Here is a 27,746-nt window from a genome sequence, read left to right on the forward strand (position 1 = left end):
GGCCGACCCGGGCTCGAATCCGACCCATGGTCCTTTGCGAATGTCATCCCCTCTCTCTCGCCCCACCTTTCCTGTCTGCCTACCGTCCTATCAATATAGGCAAAATAGGCAAAAATATATAAAAACCCACAAGAGTAAAGCTATACATACAAATGTATTGACTAGAAAGTCACTACAGAAAGTCACTAAAATACACCCCAGAGGACATACTCAAAAAGAAACACAATCAAATATAAAACCACATGAGCAAAGCTATACATACAAATATTCAAGGATGTACACACAATACAGTACACACAAAGTACACACAATACAGACATAATACACAGAGTACCACCAGAGGTCTACAAGGGTATTATGTGTGAGAACACAGTTGTTTCTCTTTTAACCAGGACTTACTACCCTTGTTAAAAAACATTAAAATCGTGTTGTGTTTTCAGCTCAGTAGGTAGACTGTTCCATAGTTTTGCTCATTTAACAGAGAAAACTGATTGTCCAAACGAGGTTTTACACATCGGGACACAACAGTCTCCGTTTGTAGAAGCCTGTGTGTTAATTCTACTGGTCTACTGGTGTCTTACAATGTAATCATTAAAAGAGGAAGGAGCGTGTCTATGCAGACATTTAAAAAATAAGCTTTAGGTTTGAATAGCTGATGAAACTTTCAAAGCTGAGCATTTTGTGTTTCCCCAAGATGTGACAATGGTGACATTGGTTTTTTGTCCATGATTTTTATTGTCTGATTATATAGAGATATAGTTCACTTCAACCTAGTTTGCGGAACAGTGTGAAGCATCTGGTCAGAGGATCTAAGTGACCTAGATGTAGAAAGGGGGTGCAGGAGGTCAGAAATATAAGTTGGTGCCAATCTGTTTATTGCTTTAAAGACAAACAATACCACTTTAAAAACAATTATGAATCTGACTGGGACCCAATGAAGGGAGGCCAGAATGGGGCTAATGTAGTCACGCTTATGAGAGATAGGAGTTTAGCAGCGGCATTCTGGGCAAGCTGCAGCAAAGAGGGAGGAGCTGGCAGCTCCTATGTACAGTGAGTTGCAGTAGTCCAGCCGGGATGAAATTAGGGCATGGATGACCTTCTCAAGGTCATGGACAGAGAGAAAGGACTTGATTTGAGCTATCTGCTAAGCTGGAAGAAGCTTCCCTTTACAACAGAGTTGATCAGCCTGTCGAATTTGAGAGCCGAGTCAAATAACACGCCATATCCGTTTTTCCAGTGTTATATACAGTATATATAACACACCCTGTGTGTTATATGGACAAACTTCACCTGTGTTTCAACTGTCATGAGGGGGAGTAGATGAGGACACAATTTTCATTTTTGGTGAACTGTCCCTTTTACATGAATATAATGTTGACCCTGTCTCATGTTTTTCCCGTGTTGCAGCATTGCCCAAATAACTATCTGCCTCAATCAATTACTCAGCTACTTTACTAAAGCAGTGTTAACATTTTGAGTGTTGTTCTCCTTGTTTTTAATGTAGTACTGAATACTTCTGCTTAGTATTAGGCCTGTCTTTTTTTATTAACCATGTTGTTGTTGATCTTGTTGATGCTGTTTCTCTGATGATGATTTAACTGACTTCGGTTGTTGTTGTGTGTTTGATTTTGAAGATGTCAATGAATGTGACACTGGTAACAACACCTGTACAACAGCACAAGTATGTTTCAATTTCCAGGGAGGGAATACATGCCTGGATCCTTTACAATGTGAACGTCCTTACATTGAACTCAGTGACAAGTGAGTATTCAAACTCTTTTTTCACAAATTCTAAAACTGTTTTTTCCTCCTCTGGGACCAAGAGCAGTAACCAAGGAGGGGACAAGAGTTGCTCTTCATTATGTAATTCTTCTTCTGCGTTTATTCAGAGGGTGTCGTCTACATGGGACCAGAGTTGTAGCCAGCAGTCAACTAGCCTGTAACACTAACATCAAAGTGTAAAATATCTGAGATAATATTGAGTGAATATCACCAGTTTACTGCCTAGTAGTCTCACTAAAGCAATGGTTCTCAAACCTTTTCACATCAAGGACCCCTAAACTGACACAAATTACACCACGGACCCCCATTTGACAAGACTGTTCCGGCATCTCCCATCTGACAAGGTTTTTGCTTTTAGATGTTTTGTTACAGAAAGTATATGAAACCTATGACCAAAATAGTCATACATTCTGTCAGTGTGTTATTTATGGATGCAAATGCAATTATACTTTAACAGCCACTGCACTAAAATATCTGCAACTGTGATGCCGCTTGTCTCCTCCTCGGTTACTGCTCTGAGCTCTAGGGCACAGCATATTACATTTCATGCTGATACATATCCATTGCACTGCCTTCCATAAAACCAAGTTCTTCTGTTTGGTGGTAGTTTTGTCCTTTCATCTTTTCCAAAGCCTAACAGATGTCTGTGTCCCTCCTGTCTAGTCAGTGCATGTGTTCAGCTGAGAACCCTGCCTGCAGAGACAAGCCCTTCACTATCCTGTACCGACACATGGACTTGTCCTCGGGGCGCAGCGTGCCTGCAGACATCTTCCAGATGCAGGCCACCACGCGCTACCCCGGGGCCTTCTACATCTTCCAGATAAAGTCGGGCAACACCGGGCGAGAGTTTTACATGAGGGTGAGTGCTTTAGACGAGCGAGAGTTTTACATGAGGGTGAGTGCTTCAGGGGGCGAGAGTTTTACATGAGGGTGAGTGCTTTAGACGAGCGAGAGTTTTACATGAGGGTGAGTGCTTCAGAGGGCGAGAGTTTTACATGAGGGTGAGTGCTTCAGAGGGCGAGAGTTTTACATGAGGGTGAGTGCTTTAGACGAGCGAGAGTTTTACATGAGGGTGAGTGCTTTAGACGAGCGAGAGTTTTACATGAGGGTGAGTGCTTTAGACGAGCAAGAGTTTTACATGAGGGTGAGTGCTTCAGAGGGCGAGAGTTTTACATGAGGGTGAGTGCTTTAGACGAGCGAGAGTTTTACATGAGGGTGAGTGCTTTAGACGAGCGAGAGTTTTACATGAGGGTGAGTGCTTCAGAGACAGGCGAGAGTTTTACATGAGGGTGAGTGCTTCAGAGACAGGCGAGAGTTTTACATGAGGGTGAGTGCTTTAGACGAGCGAGAGTTTTACATGAGGGTGAGTGCTTCAGAGGGCGAGAGTTTTACATGAGGGTGAGTGCTTCAGAGGGCGAGAGTTTTACATGAGGGTGAGTGCTTCAGAGGGCGAGAGTTTTACATGAGGGTGAGTGCTTTAGACGAGCGAGAGTTTTACATGAGGAGTGCTTCAGAGTGTGAGTGTTTTACATGAGGGTGAGTGCTTCAGATTGTGAGTGTTTTACATGAGGGTGAGTGCTTCAGAGATGAAGGAGAGACACAAACTTTCACAAATGTTCTGGCATAAAGAGCTACGGAAAACATGTAAAACTGATGGTTGTAGTGATTAGACATTGGTTATATAGAAATGTGACAAGCAGGCATTAACTCTTCTGTTTCTGTCTATCATTGATTGATATATTATATATAACACAATCATAAAGCAATTTAAACCCAGTTATTTCCTGGGAAACATACTCAGTTGCACAGAAAGTGATGTGTTGTACATTTCCAGCAACAGTGGTTTGTGGTCTGGAATAAACAGAAAAAGAACTGGGTAGTTGGCATGAGCAGTGATACCCACCATGGCTGATCAGACAAAGAAAAGAGCGCCACCTACAGAAACTCAAACAGCATCAACAGAAATACTAGGCACACTGTTCGATAGACAGAGAACTGCAGTGCAGAAACACGGCACAGTAACAAAGCAACAAAGATAGTAAGCAAGTTATGTTAGAATCACTCCACAATTACGATGAAATTGCATCAGTAGTAGCCCATGCACCAAGCACAATCCCAATCACAATATCACACTCTGGAGCCTAAATCAACTTTGGCATACATGCCCATAATTGGCCAGCGCTGCTTTAAAGGATTTTTGTCTAAATTTTTCTTCTTAATCTATCACTATAGAGTAATAAACCTCTTAAGGTGAGATAGCTCGGTGTTTAGAGACTCAGTCGTTCCCATTTTAATTCACTGGTTTGATGCCAACAGCAGTTAGTGTACATCCTTGTCAAAATGCCACTGAGGAAGATATACCTCAGTATATCTTCTGTTACAGAAATCTTACAGAAATGAAGCACTCTGAGTGTACCATATTATATTATTATTATTTTTTTTGTTTGTTTGTCTCCATTGAATTATAGCGGAAGATGGGGCTCACAGTATACACCTCAGTAGTACAGCTTAGTATGGGGATAATAATATAAATAAAATAAATATAAATAAAAATAAAATATAGCATCATAGTGTAGACTATAAGTCAAGTTTGAAGCTGGATCACTGTGGAGAGCAGTGCAGCAGGACGAGCAGGTGACTTGGCTCTTGTGCAGTGCATGAACGGCCAGCAGATGGAGGCATAAGTGTGTGTGATGTGGGTGACTGGGTGATGAATTGCGTATTTCAAGTTGTTCAATACAGGCAGGCAGCAAAGGTTCTGTTTACCAGAGTTTCCGTGTGCTGTATGTCTGTCAGGGTATGAACAAAAAAATGAATTCAATGTGATGAAATCAGTACATGAGATTTTAAAATATCTGCTGTTAACTTCTACAGCATTACTCCTGTTTACACAAACTGTGTTGATCTTAATGTGTATTTTACTCTCGATAGATAGATAGATAGATAGATGGATAGATAGATAGAGTACTTTATGGAAAACACATGGGCTTTCCTTGTCAGCAGTTTCCTGTCACATTCCATCATTTCCTTTATTTCGTGCCTCACATTCCTCCTCTTGTCTCTCTCTCTTCCTTATCTTACAGCAAACCAGCAACGTGAGCGCCACCCTCGTTCTGTCGCGGCCCATCAAGGGACCCAAGGAGGTGGTGCTGGACCTGGAGATGGTCACGGTCAACAACGTCATCAACTTCCGCGGCAGCTCCATCATCCGCCTCATGATATTTGTTTCCGAGCATCCGTTCTGAGTCTGAGAGCAGAGAATGGCTTGTTTGAGACGGCTCATCACCATTTTTTTTTATCATCATATCATCCTCAGTAAAGACACATATCCGATAAAGACTCTGCAAAGACCAGCTGATGGGAAAAGGCGTCCCTGCCATGTTTTCATGTTTTATTAATGGACGCTGAGCTTTTATGGCTATGAGATGGACTTTCGACACAGAGGGATATTTATGGTGTACAATTTCTGTCATCCTCTATTTTAGACAAGAAATATCTGAAAATGGCTTAAATTACCCCCTCACTGTCTGTGGTCATGCAATACAATACAAAACTTTACAGTTTTGTTCTCTTTTCCCCGTGCTTCCTGGTTGTCTGTGAATCGCCATCCCTGTCAGATAAGCTGTGAAAATGAGTTTACAGTGTGTGAGTTAATCTATCCAGACTTGTATGTGCCCTGGGTCCAAACGTAAGATCACATCATTTCGTCAAGTGGAAGCCATCTGAGCATTGTAGGCTTTTTTTTATGAAGCAGGAGGAGAGCCTGTTATCTATATAGAAATGTAATTGTGCATTTTGCAGTATTTGGAATGATGTACCAACCAGCCATTGACTGAATTATTGATCACAATCTCTTTCTGGCAATTATATATATTCACCACACAACTGTCCATGATATAAGCAGGCTCTGAGGTCAGTGATGCTTTCATTTCTGGTTATTGTTGTTTTGTTTGTTTCCATTTTCACATTATTTTTCCAATGAGAAGCTGTAAGTGAACCTGGTCAGTAAATAAAGATATACTGGACAAGACAGAAAACCTGTTGTGTTGAATGAGGAGGAGCCAATAAATGGTTGGGCACTAAAAATGAGAAGAGCACACCATGATGATGATTATGAAGGGGGGAATGTGCTAAAAATAGAGACAAAGAAAGTGAAAGAAAGAGCAGGCTCTTCGGAGAAGGAAGCGCCGCAGTATCAATCCAGGAAGGAGAAATTAGAGAGAGAGACTGTGTGTGTCTGTGTGTTAGGGTAAGTCTCCAGGAAATGAATGTGTCTATAAGTAAATAAATACCCCAAAAGTGACTTTAGTCCAGGAAATGAATGTGTCTATAAGTAAATAAATACCCCGTAAGTGTGTGTGTGTGTGTGAGAGAGAGAGAGAGAGGGAGGGAGGGAGTGAGTGAGTGAGTGAGTGAGTAAGAGGGAGAGAGAGAGCTGTAACCTAAGTACCTGATAAACCTCCACCCCACCTCCTGGCTGGCATTTCTTTCCACCCGGCCTGGGAGAGCGACCTACACTGCTGGATGGACCAAGTTCTGCCTTTATAAGATACAACAGCATGGGTAAGTTATACGTAAAAATATAATAATAATGAAACCATAGTTTCATTATTATTATTTTTTTTTTCCCTATTTTGTATTGTGTGTGTGTGTGTGTGTGTGTGTGTGTGTGTGTGTGTGCGTGCGTGCGTGCGTGGGTACGTGCGTGCGTGCGTGCGAGTGTGTGTGTGTGTGTGTGTCCATGTGTGTGTCCACATTTGGCTGCTGTTACATGAAGTTGTCAACATTACTTTAAAAGCATGACTTTAAAGATGCAGTGCATTACAGTTATTAGTTACCTAATCAAAGCTGTAATCTGTAATGTACTGTACTGTACTGTACTGTACTGTACTGTACAGTAATGTATTCTGATTACTTTCAGACACTGTCATGACACAACTGGTTGCAAATTCCTGTAGCCTACAATAATACACAACTAATATAGCAAGTTCAAGTTATATTTAAAATTGAAGTCAAGTGATATCATGTCCTTGCCTATTTGAAAGCATTTTGAGTCTTTATCCTTTCCATGACCTACAAAAGAACCAGTGTTTGTGTTTCCTGTGAACTCAGTGATTCTCAACCTTTTTCATATAAAGTTAGTCTACACATTATAGGGCCATGGACCCCCAATTGTCTCTTGGACGCAAATCTAATAATATTTTTTATTGTTAGATATGGTTTAGTCCAGAGTTATATGACTATCTGTATTGTAGGCAAAGAGATAACAGTGGGGGCAGGGGGATAGTAAGCATGTTGTCCCCCACCAGTGAGGTAGTTCTACCCTTGGGTCAGTCAGTGATTGTTGAGTGGATTTAGTAATAGTAATATTAAGCATTTTCATATCGGACAATGCAAGGACAGATTGACAATATTTTTGTTGGCTCCTCGGACTTAGGCTTACCAGTTATATCTTGAAATGTAATTGTCATGTTTTTACTCAATACAATAAAAATATAAGAACTAGGCTACAATATGCAATACATTCCAGTGCCAGAAAAAGGGGCAAGGCCACTTTGGCCTTTGATAAATAGGCTAGAAATGTATTTGTATGTATATGTATTAACAAAATTAATATCCTAATAGAAAAATGAAGTGCTGCAGTGTGATACAGCTCATAAGTAAAATGGCTCAGAATGCAAAGTTAGTGACATGTCCAGTAAAACACAATAACTTAAGTGTAACCCAGGTAATTTTCTGTAGCTACAAATTACAGATGTCCCCTGAATGTCTCACAGAGTCTATCGGTAAATGGCGCTACAATTTACCATGTTCCCTAAATGCCTCATGTAGGCTACATGCTACTGGTAGTGTTTTTACCACGGTGCTTGCCCGCTAGCAGAGCCATGGTCATAAGGAGGCATTTTTGGGTGAGGAAGTCAGTCAGTCAGAAAAAGTGAGGTGTCGCTTTGTGAGCGCCATAGACCAGAACTGCGTCGCGTCTTCAAGCGCCCAGCTCCAAGGCCGCGCCCCTTTTTAGGGGAAACCCACCATAGTAAACGACGGTACAAGAAGCCGAAACCACTTCAAACAAACTATTTAAAACGGTTTAATTTGATAGAGATATGCCGAAGAGTTGCTGTGTTGTTATAGTTTCACTAACAATAAAAAAAACAAAAAACTGGTCTGCGATAGGGTAGGCGTGACACCGTCAATGTGGACGATGCATGTAACCTGGTGGAAACTGGATACAGCGTTCATATAAGGCAAGTACCTCGTGTCGATGTATCTTGCGCATTCTATGGCCGGCCGAGTTGAAATATATTGTCATGTCATGGTGTCTTTGGGTCATTTATAAAGGAAATGAATTCTGTTATTTTTCTATAGATGTTTTGGGTACTGCTATTTTACATTGAAGTCAACGCGAGTGGCTTGTGTTATCCCCTAAAAAGGGGCGCGGCCTTCAAGTTTAGCAAATTACCCGGATGTGCTGTTCTGGTCTATGGTCCTGTGCAGGATCTGTAGGGCTACTTGTTACTGCTCTCAAACTGGTAATTTTGCTATATTCTTCATTAACGTTACAGTGGCTAATTACCCGCTGTGGGTGGTTATATATAAATGTAAACTAGTTCTGCTCAAGAACTCATAACTCTCCTTCTCTTCCCGACTTTCTTGCTAATCCCACAGTTGTTAGCTCTTATTAGCGCCAGTTAGCAGCGTAATTACGGTGACACTTTGTTTATTTGCTGCGTCACATATAGTTTTAAACTAGTGTAGGCTACAGGGAAGGCAGGCAGCACTGTCTGTCTGGCTATAGCAAACAGAGTCCTGCCCTGTCTTGTGGGGAGACTGTGCATACGCCAACTCACACTGTGTATGAGTGTGCCATGTGCCATGTGCCATGGCCGACCAATGGTGGAACCTCATCGCTCACTCACAAAGTGTGACTAACTAACAAACTAACGAACAGACGGAGACCAATCCATAGTCGCCACCCCCCCCCCCCCCCCCATTTTTTTTTCTTGTTTTGGTTGGCGACAGCTATGCAAAAAAAAATCATTCTGCTACATCCTGTAACTGCGTTAACTTCTTGTAGCCTAAATTATATAATGGTGAAGTTTAATAATTAATCAATTTGCGGGGCACCCCCTAGAACCGACCTGGGCATTCTGCGGCCCGATGGCCAGACCCGGCCCTCCTGATGGTTCTGCCTGGCCCGGGAGGTCTAAGACAAACCACACCATTTACTTATGAAGCAAAAATAATCGAATGAGATGACCTAAATTGGCTGTTTTGAGAGATTTTCAAATATAATAAATGCTGAAGAATAAGTGCAGTTTGTTTTCTATAATTTAAGATAGTGATAAAATTAGAGGTTACGAAATGACAATAATTCTTTCGGCCCCCTGCAACAATCTGGGTTTGTCATGTGGCCACCCAGGAAAAATAACTGCCCACCCCTGCCCTAGAACCTCCTCAAGAACCCCTGGTGGTCCTCGGAACCCACGTTGAGAGAGAACCACTGATCTAACCTGTATAGACCTTTCTCTGTTGATTTGTTTCCCAATCACAGCAATGGAATGCTTCAAAAACTGCTGCAAGAATTTCATGAGGAAGGAGAAGGAGCGGGAGAATGAGAATCAGGGTAAACTGCCATACTGTACATCTGTAGGGTTGCAACTAACGATTATTTTCATTGTCGATCATTTTTTGATTAATCGATTAGTTGTTTGGTTTGTTTGAAAATATGATGATCAGTGTTTCCCAAAGCCCAAGATGACATCCTCAAATGTCTTGTTTTGTCCACAACCCAAAGATTTTCAGTTTACTGTCATAGAGGGGAGGAAAACAGAATCAGAGAATTTGGACTTTTTTTCTTAAAAATCACTCAAACGATTAATCGATGAATTGTTGCAGCTCTAAACATCTGCACATCACAGCTTTCACACTTTATATTTTCTGATTGAGTGTGTGATGGGGGATTATCTGCTCTTTGAAGGGTTCACAGTGAGGATGCCTCCTGCGGGGCCAGTGGCCTCAGGACGGGGTCCAGATGACAAGAGGAGGGGTGTTTCGGAGGACTACCTGTTGTCCAAGCTCCCCCCGGACGGGAGAGAAGTGCCTTTTGTCCTGCCCACATTCAAGCCGTCCTACATCCAGCCCAGAGGCCCGCGATACCCCAACTTCCAGTCTGGGCTGCAGAGTATGTAACAACATAGTGGATGCATGCAGTGTGTCTTTTGGGGGTCTATTGTAGGGCTGTGTAGGCTATTGGCAAGAATATAGATATACCAGATCATGATACATGAGTTACATGGGGGCAATCAGTGTGTAGCTGGCTGCATAGCAAGTTTTGTGTCAGACTTACAGTGTAGGAGTTATGCACATTCCATTTGTATTTGGAACTAGGAATTTACATGGTCAAAAGTCAGGAACGCACCTTGTGACGTCACCTGACTTCGGATTTCCCCACCAGCCCCCTACCTCAAAATCCAAGATGGAGTCTCCACGCTTCAACAGGCGTGAAAGCTGTAGTAATATAGTTTTATAGCACTTCTGTCTTATTTGTGTCTCATTAAGTCAGTTGTACACACAGCTGTCCAACTTCTATCTGTGGCTATGTTGCTACGGTGTTTGTATGCGCAGAATACTGTGCGATGCATTGTTATCAACTGTTATTGCTAACAATGCCTAACCTGGCTAAGGGTAAACCATGGCTGGTTTCCCGACTGTTTTACAGGAATGCGGTAAACTCGGGTGTGACATCACTCATTGGGATATTCCTACTTCCCAATATAAATGGAAGGCAACATCAGTTCCTTCAGATCAGATTTGGAAATGTTGTCCACTAACTATAGCACCCCCATCAGTCCAGTGAGTGTAAAAATTTTATATGACGGAACACAGAGCCAAAATTCATCATCGTTTCTAGTTTTGTCAAAATCAGACTGCAGTGGCGACTGAGATATCAGCTTAAAGTTGCTGTTTGCTGTAAACACCTTGGACAAACTGAAGTTGAACTGACCCTCCAGTCCTGCTGTGGGTCCTCAGGTTCAGCCAGGACCACATACGCAGAGAGGAAGGCCGAGCTGTCGGGAACCAATCACATCGTCTACAACCCTGAGTCCAGCTTCCATCACGGTCACATGGCCCAGTACGTCTCCCCCGGCTCGGCCCGCCGCGACACGCTCAAAAACCGCACCTCCAGCCCCCAAGGCCCAGGTAAAGACCTTCACATCACAACAACATCTCACATTCATGCTCCTCAAATCACTGGGTTGTGTGATTCGAATCAGAATTACTTTAATGGCGGAGTACAAACACAAAAAGCACATACATTTATTTTGGTGACATCGGTGTAGATAGATATTCAGGGCTGGGTAGGAAAGGAATTTTGTGTTACGTTATGTTGAATATGAAAAAAGTGAACTATATTCCATTTTGTTATCTAAAAAATATGTATTCTGATTATAGATAAAGATAGGATACAGATAGGATTATAGGTAGATAGGATTACTTCTGGGAATACTTAGAAGTGGGAAAACAATAAGGGTCACTAAATTAAGGGTTAGTTAATGCTTAATAAACATTAATAAGCATTAGTTAATGCTTAATAAGCATGGACTAACCCTATTATTAACTATTAAATAACTCATCAATTAATACCTAGTTAACACCATTAGTAAATGCTTACTAGACACATTAGTTAACTGTTAACTAATGCTTAATTTAGTGACCCTTATTGTAAAGTGTTACCAAATAATTACAGAAGTACATCTTTATAAGGCGTCACACAGAGGAAAGTTTGTGTCTGCATGCGAACCTGAAAGACATTAACAGAGCGTATCCACTTTCTGATCTGTACCTTTATACTTAAAATATGGCAAGCAATCTGACAGTCTGAAAGTAATCAGAATACATGACTGTACAGTACAGTACAGTACAGTAAAGTACAGTACAGTACAGTACAGTACAGTACATTACATTACAGACTACAGCTTCGATGAGCTAACTAATAACTGTAATGCAATACATTTTAATGTCATGTTTTTAAGTAATGTTGACAACCTTCATGTAACACAACAGCAGCCAAATCTGGACACACACACTGAGGCAGATCCTCCCCCCACACCGCCATCATATATTTGAGAAGCTAAATATGACATGTCTGTCTGGATTTGGTCGCGTTAATATATAATGTTAAATTTATTTAGCAAGCATTATATAACTTCTACAATTCAACATTTAGGCCAGATGTACATGTAAGCCATTGTCATCAGCGTGGCGTACAGTATGCTGTGTATATCTGAATTCATAACAGTGGTTGTGAACATAACACAACAAATCAGGTGTAATCAACATGTGTAACGTTGACTGCCTTGCCTCTATAGGTTGTGGTATGAAGCCTGGCGGCCAAAGGCTGAGCAGCTCCATGTTTGATCTGAGCAGCCCTCAGGGCCACATGCAGGTGAGGCTGTTCTCTTTCTAATCTGCCTTTCTCACCCTGTGTCAACGCAGCCTAAATATAGCTTTCAGGTTCCCTCCAGTGTCCTGAACAGCAGCAACATGGAAAACTGATAACAAACCTAGAGAGCAAGTCGTGGCTTTAAGGGGCACGTTGGGAGAATCAGTTAATTCCTGCTGGTCGACACAGGAACAGCTGATTGGTGGAGTTAACAATCCAATCACTTTTATAGGAACAATTTTCAAAGGAGTTTTGCAGTTGAATAGATACGTGACAGTAATCTAACTATTTAGTAATATTGTAGTTTTGTTGCCTTTGAAAGGATAACATATTAAGTCTTTAACTGTCAAAAACACAACAAACACTTTTATAGATAGGTACATGTATTGAATGATTACTTTCGATTCTTTCCTAAATAGATAGTATTGGATATTAACTCCTCAGTTTGGAAGGAGGAGAAGTAAGGCCACTTGAGATGGGCTTTACCTTGGGCTTTACCAACATCTATCTGTGCCTGAATTTATCTCTATTAAGCATTTGTCACTCAGGTCAAGCCTCTCAGCAGTGCTGTTGATTGTCTTGGATAGTGTTATTGAATGAGCAGTACAAAGAGTAAAGTCAGGGTTATTCAGGGCGTATTTTCCTTGTTATATACAGGATGTGGTATAGTATTCCTGTCACTAGCTCCACGAATATTTGACAGTCGGTTATGAGCAATCTGTCTAATGTCTCGCCCCAAACCACGATAAACATTACAATATCTCATAAAGCTCACAGTGTGAGGCTAAAACAACACAGCCACAGCTTTTTTCCTGACTGTTTTGCGTAAGCTACAGGAACACGTGAGCATTTATAGTCACATTATAAGACTGGTAAGTTGGTGCTCTTATCATGAATTAAATTCAATATTTAGATGGTCAACATTATGAGCAAACACAAGTAAGTAGCACGTTGGTGAAAGGCACAGCTCCTTGGCAATAGATGTACCAAATATCCCTGTGTTCCCAATGGGTATCATGAAAACTTATACTGTTGTTGTTATTATTATGATTATTATTATTTATGATTATGATTATGATTACGACTATGATTATGATTATTATCATTATTATACTGTTATTTGTATTGAATGTTTTTATGCTATGGACTCTTGGAAGAATAGCCCAATAGGGCTAAAAGAGATCCAACCAACCAAACAAACAAACAAACAAACAAACAAACAAACAAAAAATTGCCAGGTAAAGAAATAAGAGCCAGGGAGACAAACAAGATAACTTAGAGGAATCTTCAGTGCGAGCATGGACTGTAGTGCGAGGGACGTTTGATTTAGATGGGAAAGGACGGGCAGAGGTGGAAGAGATGAAGTGATTCTTGAAAGGATGAGTTTTACTTAACAGGTAAATAGCGACTGATGACTGTCTATCTGTCTGTCTGTCTGTCTGTCTGTCTGTCTGTCTGTCTGTCTGTCTGTCTCTCTGTCTGTCTGTCTGTCTGTCTGTCTGTCTGTCTGTCTGACTGTCTGTCTGTCTGTCTGTCTGTCTCTCTGCTTGTTTTGGTTCATCTGCAGCGCTTCGACTCTGTGTCCAGTGTCCAGAGCAGCGCGTCCTCCATGATGGGCTCCATTGAAAGCAGCCTTGGTAAATATCTTTCATTTGTTTATTTGTTTTATTGTGAAGTATCATCTTTCATATACATACTTCTTTGATGTATAAACAAACCAAAACAATAAAAACCTCAGGCACCTAACACAGTGGTTCTCAAAGATTTCCCCATCAAGGCCCCGAAACTGACACATTAGACCAGTGGTTCTCAAATGGGGGTCCCCCCAGGGGTCCGTGGCACTTTGCTAGGGGGTCCGCGAAAAGTTTTCAGGTTAATATATATATATATACAGTATATATATATTATTTTTTATTTATTTTTTAATGCTACTGCTAATGCTACTTATTCTTTCTCAAACTACTTCCTACATGGTGCTAGTCTATCAAAATATCTTGGCTGTCATTGATTGTGTTGCATAGTGGTTTTCTGTACTGTTGACAAATTGTGATATTGTGTCGCTTTGGACAAAACAAAAGCGTCTGCTAAATGACGTAATGTAAATGTAATGTAATAAAAAAATATATAATTTTTTTTTTTTTGCAAAATCTTCATAGTTCAACAAAAATAGTTTATGCTTTAAATCTAAAATGGTTCATGGATTACATTCTAATAACAAACCTATCAAATTAAAAGTCAAGCACGTTACCGTGGAAACAATTAAGCTTAGCCCAAAATCACAAATCAGAATGAGGGGGTCCCCGGTATATTTTCTATCTTGTAAGGGGTTCTTGGCTGAAAAACATTTGAGAACCTCTGCATTAGACCACGGACCCCCATTTGATAGGATTTTGTCCCAGGGTCCCTCATCTGTAACCTTGTTTGCAAGATGGATAACCTTGCGAGATCAAAAGAGATTCTCTCGACGTAGTGAAACGTAATGTGGAGCTAAACCGTCCATCTGGCAGCGTCAGGTTACCTCATCTGATGTTTGCTTTTAGACTTTTACAGAAAGTGTATGAAACCCATGACACAAAGTCATACATTCTGTCATTGTGTTACTTACATGTATGGATGGAATTATAGTGAAAATGAATTATTCCCCTCTTTGCCAGGGGCCCCCTGGAACCCCCTCAAGGACCTCTGGGGGTCCCCAGACCCCTCTTTGAGAACCACTGACCTAACATACAGTCATACTAACATAGATGTATACACAGAATACAACACAGATTACAATAAAATAAACGTAAAATAAAGATATATTTGTTAAAACACACACACACACACACACACACACACACACACACACACACACACACACACACACACACACACACACACACACACACACACACACCCACACACACACACACTCACTCCCCAAGTCAGTCTCAGTCTCGTAAATATCTGTCCAACAGATTTATCCCCGCTACAAACACTTTCCCTCTCACGCTTTCTTTTGGATGAACTTTGTCTGTGCTATTTTTTGGGTGGAAAAAAGTCAAAGGACTCACGTCACTCACTGTCCCTGTTCACCTCCTAGCCCCCATGTCCACATCACTCACTGTCCCTGTTCACCTCCTAGCCCCCATGTCCACGTCACTCACTGTCCCTGTTCACCTCCTAGCCCCCATGTCTGCATCACTCACTGTCCCTGTTCACCTCCTAGCCCCCATGTCTACATCACTCACTGTCCCTGTTCACCTCCTAGCCCCCATGTCTACATCACTCACTGTCCCTGTTCACCTCCTAGCCCCCATGTCCAGGTCACTCACTGTCCCTGTTCACCTCCTAGCCCCCATGTCCAGGTCACTCACTGTCCCTGTTCACCTCCTAGCCCCCATGTCCACGTCACTCACTGTCCCTGTTCACCTCCTAGCCCCCATGTCCAGGTCACTCACTGTCCCTGTTCACCTCCTAGCCCCCATGTCTACATCACTCACTGTCCCTGTTCACCTCCTAGCCCCCATGTCTACATCACTCACTGTCCCTGTTCACCTCCTAGCCCCCATGTCCACGTCACTCACTGTCCCTGTTCACCTCCTAGCCCCCATGTCTACATCACTCACTGTCCCTGTTCACCTCCTAGCCCCCATGTCTACATCACTCACTGTGCCTGTTCACCTCCTCGCCCCCATGTCTACATCACTCACTGTCCCTGTTCACCTCCTAGCCCCCATGTCCACGTCACTCACTGTCCCTGTTCACCTCCTCGCCCCCATGTCCAGGTCACTCACTGTCCCTGTTCACCTCCTAGCCCCCATGTCTACATCACTCACTGTCCCTGTTCACCTCCTAGCCCCCATGTCTACATCACTCACTGTCCCTGTTCACCTCCTAGCCCCCATGTCCACATCACTCACTGTCCCTGTTCACCTCCTAGCCCCCATGTCCACGTCACTCACTGTCCCTGTTCACCTCCTAGCCCCCATGTCCACGTCACTCACTGTCCCTGTTCACCTCCTAGCCCCCATGTCCACGTCAGTCACTGTCCCTGTTCACCTCCTAGCCCCCATGTCCACATCCCTCACTGTCCCTGTTCACCTCCTAGCCCCCATGTCCACATCACTCACTGTCCCTGTTCACCTCCTAGCCTCCATGTCCACGTCACTCACTGTCCCTGTTCACCTCCTAGCCCCCATGTCTACATCACTCACTGTCCCTGTTCACCTCCTAGCCTCCATGTCCACATCACTCACTGTCCCTGTTCACCTCCTAGCCCCCATGTCCACGTCACTCACTGTCCCTGTTCACCTCCTAGCCCCCATGTCCACATCACTCACTGTCCCTGTTCACCTCCTAGCCCCCATGTCCACGTCACTCACTGTCCCTGTTCACCTCCTAGCCCCCATGTCCACGTCAGTCACTGTCCCTGTTCACCTCCTAGCCCCCATGTCCACATCCCTCACTGTCCCTGTTCACCTCCTAGCCCCCATGTCCACGTCACTCACTGTCCCTGTTCACCTCCTAGCCCCCATGTCCACATCACTCACTGTCCTGTTCACCTCCTAGCCCCCATGTCCACGTCACTCACTGTCCCTGTTCACCTCCTAGCCCCCATGTCCACATCACTCACTGTCCCTGTTCACCTCCTAGCCCCCATGTCCACGTCACTCACTGTCCCTGTTCACCTCCTAGCCCCCATGTCCACATCACTCACTGTCCCTGTTCACCTCCTAGCCCCCATGTCCAGGTCACTCACTGTCCCTGTTCACCTCCTAGCCCCCATGTCCACGTCACTCACTGTCCCTGTTCACCTCCTCGCCCCCATGTCCAGGTCACTCACTGTCCCTGTTCACCTCCTAGCCCCCATGTCCACATCACTCACTGTCCCTGTTCACCTCCTAGCCCCCATGTCTACATCACTCACTGTCCCTGTTCACCTCCTAGCCCCCATGGGACTTGACTGAGTCAGATTAGATCGCCTTGGATTGTGCAAGCGTGAAAGGGCAGACAGAGTAATAATCACTCCCAAATGTTTCTGCTGTGCTCCGTCATTCAGCATCACAAATACAAGTTCAGACAATAGAGCTATTTCTCCCTGTCGATGGGCAGCTGTGTTATTATAGGAGATAAATGGTTTGTTTGAATGTTTAAATCTAGTTATTAAAAACAAAAGCGCAATTAAGCTTATAGAATTGGTTAAATGTTTTCAAAATCTGAATAAATCCTGCTCTTCTGTGACAAAACTACACTTAATTTGTTATTATTACTATGCAATATCATGACCACAAAGCTGTTATTTACTTGCTATACGGAGGATTTGGTTTAACTATCCCTTGGGCACCTATGTAGAAACTTAGCTTGGATATTTTGCACATATTTTCGAGGGTTTGATGCATGTAAGCATATGTGATTAGTTGTTGTTTAGATTGATCTGATGGTCAAAATGGTCAGATGAACACAGTTACAAATTATAAACTAGATTAAAAAAAATAAAGTTCAAAAGATTTAAATCTTAGGTTAAATGTGATGCAAAAAGGGTGTAGTAGGCTAACAGCAATATTAGCTTTCTTAATCTTTAATCAATCTCTGCAGAGGTATAAAAACAGTTCCGATGTTATGTTTTGGATTTCCTTTAATTTCGCTCTACACCGTTGCTTTGTTGAATTACGCTGACCAGAACCAATCCCAACTACCCTGCACTTAGGCTCATACCTAGTTCACATTATACCCAGTACGTCTCTTGACCCTGACCCTGCTCTAAAAGACATTCCCCTTATGTACGTCACAGAGTCCATCACCCTGTCCGGAGATGAGCGAGATCTGGGGAAGGTGTGCGTCCGCCTGAGCTACCAGGAGGCTGTGGAGCAGGTGTGGATCACTCTGGTCCAGGTAAGGTTACATGCCCGGAGGAAAGGGGAGTGTAGATGGACAAAACGCCCCATTGTGCTCTGCTTCAGCGCTGCTCAATGGGCCCTCTGTGTCCAGGTATCACATCAGCTCCTCTCAATGCTCTATTAACTCTCAGCTTGGTCATTCTGGAGAAGGTTGAGATGTTGTTTTTTAAGTAACAGAACTTTCCCTATGTTGAGGGCTTTCGCTAATGACTCACGTTTCTGCCCGAGGAAGAAACGCACTGCTTCAAGTGTAGCTGTATTTACTGTTTCATGGCCTTTGTATTCATTTCCCTTTATCCCTGTGACTGCTTGAATAAGCCTATTTACATTAGAAGTTGTACCCCTCTCCCGTTTTTATAGTAATACGCACACACACACACACACACACACACACACACACACACACACACACACACACACACACACACACACACACACACACACACACACACACACACACACACACACACACGTGCATGCAATGCAATCTCTGGGCTGATATCTAAAAGCTTTGTTCTCTTGTTTTTATCGATGTCCTTTCCAGCTGGGGAAAATCACATTGTGGCAAAGTTATTTGGTTTCTAACAAGGTTTGACTTGGATTCATGTGACTATTATCCTCTTTCTTCTCTCTTTCCTTATCAGTGCTCAGAACTAAACCTCCCTCTGGACGGCGGGGAACAGCAGAAGATTGGATTTAAAGGGATCATCACCATGCCCAAACCAATACACTTCAAGAGCTCCATCAAGGAGTGCTGTCAGGTAGACGCAGACTGTCTAAAAACCTGATATGCATTTGAAATGCGATAAGATTTAAAGGAACAGTTCGCCAAAAAATTAAAATTCAGTCATTGTCAGCCGGTGGAAGCTCGGGTGAGGTTTTTTAGTCCACAAAACATTTGCGGAGTTTTCCAGTGAAACAGTTTTCCAACATTCTCCTGGTGGTTCCCAAACTGTGGTCCAGGCTTTTTCTTTTTTCTTTACACAGACAACAGTTTTTACATACACATTGATCCTGAGGGGTAGGCTTGGGCCGATCTTCGGAAATATTGCGATATTCTGGAAATATGATCTTGAACATTTGCTTTCAGAGGCTGTAGCGGGTTCCATTTTAAAGCCAGAATGGTATCATATGGAACTAGAAGACAAGGCATCGACTGGCACCAACCATGTCATGCTAGCTTGTCAGGAAGGTGGCTAAATAATGCTCCAAAGTTGGCCTAAGTTTTGGAGAGGGAAAAAACATTTTCAAAGGGGTCCTTGTTCTAAAGATTCCCTTTAGTTTTTCCACTTCCTCTCCTCACCTAGTTCACTTCCTCTACCTCACTCCTTTCCTTAGCTTTCTCACTGATTTTCCCCATTAAGTTCACCTGAGTTCCCCTCCAGCTCCTTATTTAAAGTCTGCACTCCTCAGTCTCATTCAGTCACACACCAATGCATGGGGCGGTAGGGACGAGCAGCACTGAATTAAAGGGCAGCTCATGTGTTTTTTCCCCATTGCCCAAAATGATTGTGTGCTGCAAATAAATACAATTTAATCTGGACAAAGAAGTTTCCTGGACACTCATTTCATTTTACTGCATCCTAACCGATGCCTAATGGTAATGTAAAAATAAATGAATAAAATGCCTCCATACTGTTTGTCTGGTGTAATCCAAGTCTCCAGAAGCCCAGAGATGCCAAGTTGACTTGAAAAGACGTCATTTCATTTTTAGCTGAAATCTTCATTGTAGCCGTGAGCTGAAAGTCCCGTTTTAACTTTTAGTTCAGTTTTTAGTTACATTTTATTTACTAGGCATCTCGCGTGATAGCCAGACTCCTACTTCTTTCAGTGTCTGCCCCTGGGACTTGATTTGCTCTTATGACATCATTGATGACATCATCAGTGGGACTCTTATGACATCACTGATGATGTAACACCTGCTGTTATGACATCACTGATGACATCACAACCTCTTATCACATCACTGATGATGTCACCACTGCTTTGATGACATCACTGATGACATCACAACCTCTTATGACATCACTGATGATGTCACAATGCCTCTGACATCACTGATGTCACAATTTATGACATCACTGATGACATCATCACTGGGACTTTGTGTGTATTCATGACATCACTGATGACATCATCAGTGTGTGTGTGTGTGTGTGTGTGTGTGTGTGTGTGTGTGTGTGTGTGCGCGTGTGCGTGCGCGTGTGTGTGTCTCTTCAACAAAATACTGTGCAGGTAGAGACAGGAAACCGTAGATGGGCTTATACTGGGTCTCTACCTCTCTACTTTCACTTTAAGCTGACAACAGTGCAGATTTCAGCTAAAAACAGTGTGTAAATGACATCTTTTCAAGTCAACTTGGCATGTCGGGGGTCTGGAGACTTGGATTACGCCAGACGAGCAATATGGAGGCTTTTTTCTTTTTTTTCTTTTTAAATTTGGTCATTTTTTGGGTGAACTTATTCTTTATGATTAAAAATTGTGGTGTGTAGTTTTGAACACACCTCAGCAGTACTGAGGGTATTATTGTGCCTCTCTAGTATGAGCTCAGTCTGCCTGCTGGATCCATGGAGGAAAGGTCACTCTCATGGCTGCTGATGCTGTTCCCTCCCCTGGGAATTTCCTTTTGGGCCTTTTCACTGTTGTTTGTTTTGGGTATAGTGTATCCATTCCATTTAAAGCTGTATCTCAGTTTACTGGGACATTGTCACTACTTAGCACAAATGCACTGCAGAGGAGTTTAAGAACTTGAACTGGTAAATGTTAAAAATGTTTTGTTGTAAGATTTTGACTTTGGCATTCAGCTCATGTACACAGTAAAAGTAGTAGAATATCCCCTATCAAAGTTTTTTTTTATCATGCCTTTCTTAGAGCACTTTTATTTATTGTATGCATTTATTTAACCTTTAACAAGGTAAAGTCCCATTGAGATTCAAATGAACAAATAATAAAAAGGAGAGATGAGTTTGAGGTAAAAATAAATATATATCATTTTGGGACAGCAATGTTGAAGCTCTATTACTGCAGTTCAAAAAGCTTCATAGTTCAGTCAGGACCACTTTAGTCAAAAATAAAGCTTTTATTGATATTTGCACAAGTTATATTTGGGTTTGAGATCAGCTGTAATCAGCTGTGGGCTGGGTTTGAGAGCTGGGCTTGAGTAAATGCCCTGCCTGAACTAATGCCATGCTCAATTTTTGAATTCACTCTCAGCAGTTTCATATGGTTTTATTATTCCTACGAATGACTGTGAATGTGCCACATCAACTGATATCATCAAGAGCTGCCTGATCTTTACTGTCTGCTCCCTCTGCCTCCCAGGATGCGGTTGTCATGGAGACCTTTGTGTTTGCTGTGCGCCTGCAGCAGCTGCGGTGCAGCGCCCTGGTGCTGCGGCTGCAGACGCACAGCCCCAGGAAACGCACCGTGGCCGAGTGCGTCCTGTCGCTGCGGCAGCTCGGCCCCCAGGAGACGGAACACTGGCTGGACCTCAGCCCGCCCTCCAAACACGCTGTGAGTGTTCACGCTGTGGCATGCAGCTCTGCTCTCAGTCTGGAGTCCAGGCCTGAGGTCTTGTGCCAAAATGTTTTTACCGCGGCGCTGGGCCGGTGGCCCTGCCGGGGTCATAAGATGGGAAACTCAGGACAGTCACTCACTCAGTCAGTCAGTCATGGGCGTTTAGTGAGTTTAGTGGCTAAAGGGCTGTAGCTAAGGATAGGAAGGTGGTAGAGAGTCGGGATTCAAGGGGTGGGTAGGATTAATGGCTATAGAGTACCGCAGGGATGATGTATTTTTGTAAGCGGAAGGCGGAAATCTTAGAACGGGGATTTCACTTAAATGCATAAAATAAGGTCTGGGCATGGTCATTTGGGTTCAGCAGGATAATCTTCACGAACGTGAATCACTTTTATGCCTTTTTGAAGCGTTTTCTGAAAATTGCATTAAAAAAATGCATTTATGATTCAAAAGTCGTTTGTGAAGATTATCCTGCTGAGCACAAATTGCCCCATGAACTTGTGTTAGCCACAGACCTTATTTTATGCATTTCAGTAAAATCGTCATTCTAAAACCCCATTCACTTTTCCCCGTAAGCTCCAACATGCTACTTCCGGACTCATTCCTGCCATGCTCTATTGGGGATATGGGTGTTGTTGTTGTTGTTGTTGTTGGGAGTGGTGCAGTGGTCTAAAAGGTTTGTGCTTGTTCAGAGTCAGAATCACTTTATTAGCCAAGTCTATTTCTAGACTTCTGCTTTATTAAAAGACATAGATAAATAAAATACACTAATATATACTGTATAATATATATATATATATTATATATATACACACTAATATATATATAATATAGTATACACACACACACACACACACACACACACACACACACACACACACACACACACACACACACACACACACACACACACACATACATAAACAATATAGAAACAGTAGAAGAAACCAACATCTCTGGACCACTTCTTTGATACACTGGACATGTCTCTGTCTCTCTGCCTATTTTGACTCTGACTCTGACTTGTCTCGACCAAGATGTTGTCTCGAACCTTTCAAGGATACATATTTCTCCGCCTGGTCCTCCTGCGTTTGAGGGATGATACCTGTATATAGCATGGTCTTCAAACTTCATCATTGCTTCTGATTTATCAAAATCTGATCAATTGATCAGCTGGATATTGAAGGGTTTAGTACAGAGCTGCTGCAGACACATATATCTCTGTTGATCGTGAAGCATTTCTGTTACTTACTTGGAAAGAAATGTATAGTTTATTACCTATTTTGGTCTTCAATAGGACTGATTTGCTCTGGTCTCGGTCTTGACTTTGTCTCAACTCCCTTTGGACCTATCGTCTTAAACTCAATTGGACCTGATCTTGGAATTGACTTGGACTTGACTGCAGTCTTAGCCCTGCTACAAGACGTGAAATGAGAATTTATTGCATTTGTGGAGCCATTATAGCAATATGTCAAATGTAAAACAGACTAGTACATGCTGTGGGAATATCCCAGACTTTCACAACTTATTCCTCTTGACCATCCCTCTACAGACAACTGTGTTTTTTACAACTCCTTTGTATGTGCACAGTAAATAAGAAAAAGCACAAAGCACCATGTGTAGCCCATAAAACTGTCCCCATGATGTATTAAGCCACAGCCACGTACTCTTGGCCCTCACATGGCAACACTGTCACTGAAGCTGACTTCTCTGCTGTTGCATAATCACAGGAAAGAGTGAGGAGGGGGTTCGTTTCAGAGAGAAATTGGGAAACAGACGTTTATTGGGAAACAAATACCAAGACTGCGGATACTGGAAATGTAATGCATGGAATGTAGGTCAAACCTCAAACAATGTCAGAAGCAGAGAGTGGCTTGTGGTTTTCTGGGAAAAGACAGTAAAATGTGAACTGGTTCTGCACTTAGGAAATCAGACAGTGAGTCATCATTACGTCCTCAGAGGGGCACTTTGTTGACCAAGTGATTTGACCCATCCAGTCCATAGAAAATGCTTTCCCTCATTCAGCAGATGCTCTCTGGACCAAGGCAGCTGAATTTGAGAAAATCTTAGACAACAAGGATGTTAGCAAGACACTGTAAAGAGGCATGAATGTCAATTTCAGCACAGTGTAATGCAGGGGTGTCAAACATACAGCCTGTGGGCCAGAACCGGCCCACCAGAGTGTCCATTCCAGCCCACAGGATGACTTTGCAAAGTGTAAAAATTGCACTGAGAAGTCCTTCAATCCAATGTGATGCACTTGTGAAGGCTAAGAGGTAGCAGGTTTCAGGAGCAAGTTAAATATTACGTAGCCTATTATGTTTTCTGTATTCATCACTAAATGGTAAATTATTTTCATCACCCTTGAAGAAAATTGCACAGCTGCCGTCAATTATAATGCACAGTTACAGACAGTAGATTTGATCATTTGTTTGATAGGCCTTTATGCATTGATTTTCTTTGCTTGGCCCACTTGAGACCAATAGAGTCGCATGTGGCCCGTGAACTAAAATGAGTTTGACACCTTCGGTGTAAGGCATGGTACCCAGACAAAACAAGAAGGATGGATAGCATCAACACAGTATAAAGTAGATAATAGGCTAGACTGTAGCCTATTTTTCTATCTCTATCAACAATAGATACAGTCGGTCTGTGTGGGAAAGCCCACAAAATGTTATACGGCTGGCGCGCGGGTAGGGTAAAACCCCCCATATATCTCAATGGGCTGACTCACCAAAGGACGGTGCTGCTGATCTACACTACAGGATTGGGGATTCTTAGAGCAGATGTAACGTTTACTGTGGGGGTTTTAATCCCCAATCGTGTCTGCCTGGGCTGGGCTAGCAGCTAAATGCTAACTATGCTGAATGGGGAGAACGGGAGGATTTACCCCACACACTGACCACGCCCCCAGCCAGCTACCCCGGCATCTATGACGAGACATCGACTCAACCTGTACAGCACCAACATTAGAGACATGTGAGATATGTTGAAGCTCTGAAATGAGCTAAACGGTGAAGTTTTTAATAGTTTACATTTACTATGCTCTTTTTAAAGGTGAATTCTATGCTATTTTTATTTGTACTGTATAACATGCCTGATGGGTCTTTAAAACAAGGTTATGAATTCTGTTGCAAAAAAACTCAAATCCAGTCACTGTGGGACTTCTCCGCTCTGTCTCTCTTCTCATTAACTATGTGTTGTTTTGAGGGGGCGGGACCTCTGATGATCTGTTACTTAGAATAGATCCATCTTTGTAGTTGATGGTTTCCTGGACATTTTCCCATGCTATGCAGCTATGCTACAGACAAGAAGGTTTGGTCTGCTGCATTGAGTGCACGCGGACGGCGCTATAGCAAATCAAATGAGTGTTACTTTGTGATATCACAAAGTTACGGAAGTCATTTAGAGGTATTTTTTCAACATGGCTGGTGTGGATTTGATTGGGGACCGTGTAGTGAGACTTCAATGATGTTTATATAGCACGCCCAAGTCCTTTATAATCACAGAGGCCAGGGAAATCCTGTTTTACACAAAATCACACCTTTAATTCAAACCTGGATGTTTGCTTTGTCTTTTTCAGGTGTGCCACTCTGAGCTGCAGCTAGCCACTTGCTTTCAGCCGGTCAATGGACGCATCCAGCTCCAGGTCCTTGCAGCGCAAAATCTCCCAGCATCCTCCTCTCCCCTCACCCAAGGTAGGTGTTGTTGGAAACTGCCTTAATGCTAATATCAATTGTTTAACACAGGGGTGTCAAACATATGTCCCGGGGGCCAGAACCGGCCCGCCAAAGGGTCCAATCCGCCCCACAGGATGACAAATTGTGAAAATTGCACTGAGAAGTCCATTCCAATTTTTCAAGCTCAGGATTTGACACCTAATATTGTTGCACTTGTGAAGGCTAAGAGGTATCAGGTTTCAGGAGCAAGTTACAATATTACGTAGCCTATTCATGTTTGCTATATTCATTACTAAATAAATTGTAAACCATTTTCAATACCCTTGAATATGGAGAATAATTGCACAGTTGCCATCATTTGTAATGCAGTTACAGACAGTAGATTTTATATGATAGACCTATGGTATCTGAGATAACCCTATGTGAAAATGTGTTCTTAAAATACCTGTGAGCCTAGTCTTTAGGCTGTCATGATCTGTAAGGTGTTTTTGACACAGGTGATGTTTTGACCATATTGTTTTGTCAACCCGTTCCTCCTCCCCAGCATTCTTTGTGAAGGCGGAGCTGTTCCAGTTGGGGCGGGTGGTGATGAAGAAGAAGTCGCGGGCGCTGAAGGCCTCAGGGGGTCAGTGTCGGTGGACGGAGACCTTCAACTTCCTCCTGGCCACCTTAGACCACGCCTCCACGCTCTCAATCAAACTCTACAGCCGCAGCTCTGTCAGGAGAAAACAGTGTCTCGGACAGGTGAGTGCTATGTTTTTCATTGGATGAAAATCAATGATTGTCCCATTAATGGAGAAAGGGTAAATAATGTACCAGGAATTTCGCACGCTCGATTCCTAGAGTGGAGACTCTGGACCACTTGTCCTCCCTACTTATACTCCCACCACTTACTGTATAAAGCCTCAGCCAGGAAGGATTTATTACATCAGTGATGATGACATCACAATTGCTCGAGTGACATCACAATCGCTCAAGTGACATCACTGATTTAGCTGTCATATTCATTAAATTATTTGTTTGTCACTATTGGCATTTTATTTACGATGAGTCTGTAAAGCCTGCAAGTGTCTGTGCACATCTTAGGAATTCATTTAATTGGTCAGTAATGTTAATGTTTTTTTGTAATTTAATTCTTCGTTTTAAGGCGGTAATGTATCTCAGGGTTTCCCTGCCATTGACTAAGTGGGTTGTCACCCTGCTTTAAGGAGCTGCCAACCCACCTAGAGGAATGTCATTAGTCTGGGTTTGGGTTTCAATGTTTTAGTTTCCAATGATGAAATGCTGTTTCAGAGGCTTTTCTACCCTTGATTTTTTGGCGAGGGGAATATATATATATTCCCCTATATATATATATATATATATATATATATATATATATATATATATATATATATATGTCACATGACATGTACATATCAACATCTGTACCAGTCTAACCCTAATATCGCTTACACTCAAGCTTTGGAGTTGAATGCAGCAAGTTGAGGTTTAGGAATTTGACCTTTGTGATATTTCCGGGTGGCAGGTCCAGCTGGGATTCGATAGCCCCGTCCCGGAGGCTGTGGAGCAGTGGAAGGATACGATGGCTCACCCTGAAAAAGTGGTGACAACGTGGCACAAACTGAGCACATCCTAAATTACTTCTTTTCAACTTCCTAATCCACTCAGAAGCACTGAAGTTAATGCATCTGTTGCTGCAGGTCCAGCTGTGCCTGCTTGCCTTTCCAGTTGGCTGGCCACAGTCCTGTATGGGGGATTGTAAAATACTGGACATGCCCAGAATGCCCCGGGAAACCAAATTTCCATGGAGACAGTTCAGACGCATATGTTTTTATTATGATGGTAGATCGGGTTTCGAACAAAATATATGTGCTGAAAGAGTTTATATAGTAGACAGAATTATGTTTTTTTTTAAAGATGTATTTGCTTAACTAACAAAAATGTAGGCGTGAAGTATAACTACTGTAGCCTACTGTATATAATGTTGCATTTTGTATGTCACTCGCCTTGTGTATAACACTGCTTTTGAGTCAAAACAGTTCAGTTCATTTGTATTGAAAGTTTACATGGTTCAGTGAGTACGTTTCAAGGTCATAGGCATCTCTGGCCATGCAACTTACTCTGCATGTGTAAACTAATGTAAACCATTGAAACCCATTGTATAATTAAAAAAATCATTGCTATCAGTCTGTAAATACTGTACAACCCCTCTTAATTTCATGGTGAATTTTGGAGAAATAAGTTCATTTTTTAGTCTCTTATTTAACCTGAGGATCGCATGTTACTGTACACATAGCACATAGAGTTTCAAACCTTAGCTGCATGCTTTTGATAAAAGCACTTTAATTTTTTTGTATGTATTTAATATATTGCTATACTGTAAAGTTAGTTTGATTAAAACTAGGTGTATTTTGGAATGTCAAATTTATGTTTATTAAAAGA

At 42.4% G+C, this 27,746-nt stretch overlaps 2 protein-coding genes across 2 annotated transcripts in view; both read left to right on the plus strand.

Moving 5' to 3' along the window:
- fbln5 (fibulin 5) overlaps positions 1–5,836 on the plus strand; it is a 26,877-nt gene extending 21,041 nt beyond the window's left edge. The window contains exons 9-11 of the mRNA XM_083633695.1: positions 1,635–1,761; positions 2,446–2,641; positions 4,866–5,836. Coding sequence (XP_083489821.1) covers positions 1,635–1,761; positions 2,446–2,641; positions 4,866–5,027 — 485 coding nt within the window. The 3' untranslated portion in view covers positions 5,028–5,836. The remainder of the gene's footprint in view (positions 1–1,634; positions 1,762–2,445; positions 2,642–4,865) is intronic.
- A 380-nt stretch (positions 5,837–6,216) lies between these two features.
- On the plus strand, positions 6,217–27,746 carry tc2n (tandem C2 domains, nuclear). Its single transcript, XM_083634168.1, has 12 exons — positions 6,217–6,345; positions 9,335–9,406; positions 9,761–9,964; positions 10,813–10,983; positions 12,153–12,229; positions 13,794–13,863; positions 18,000–18,100; positions 18,750–18,866; positions 21,427–21,618; positions 25,205–25,319; positions 25,846–26,045; positions 26,830–27,746. Exons 1-12 carry the CDS (start codon positions 6,342–6,344, stop codon positions 26,938–26,940), a joined length of 1,434 nt encoding a protein of 477 aa, XP_083490294.1. The 5' UTR covers positions 6,217–6,341; the 3' UTR covers positions 26,941–27,746.

The sequence above is a fragment of the Poromitra crassiceps genome (assembly GCF_964638095.1).
Source record: "Poromitra crassiceps genome assembly, chromosome: 3".
Lineage (NCBI taxonomy): Eukaryota > Metazoa > Chordata > Actinopteri > Beryciformes > Melamphaidae > Poromitra > Poromitra crassiceps.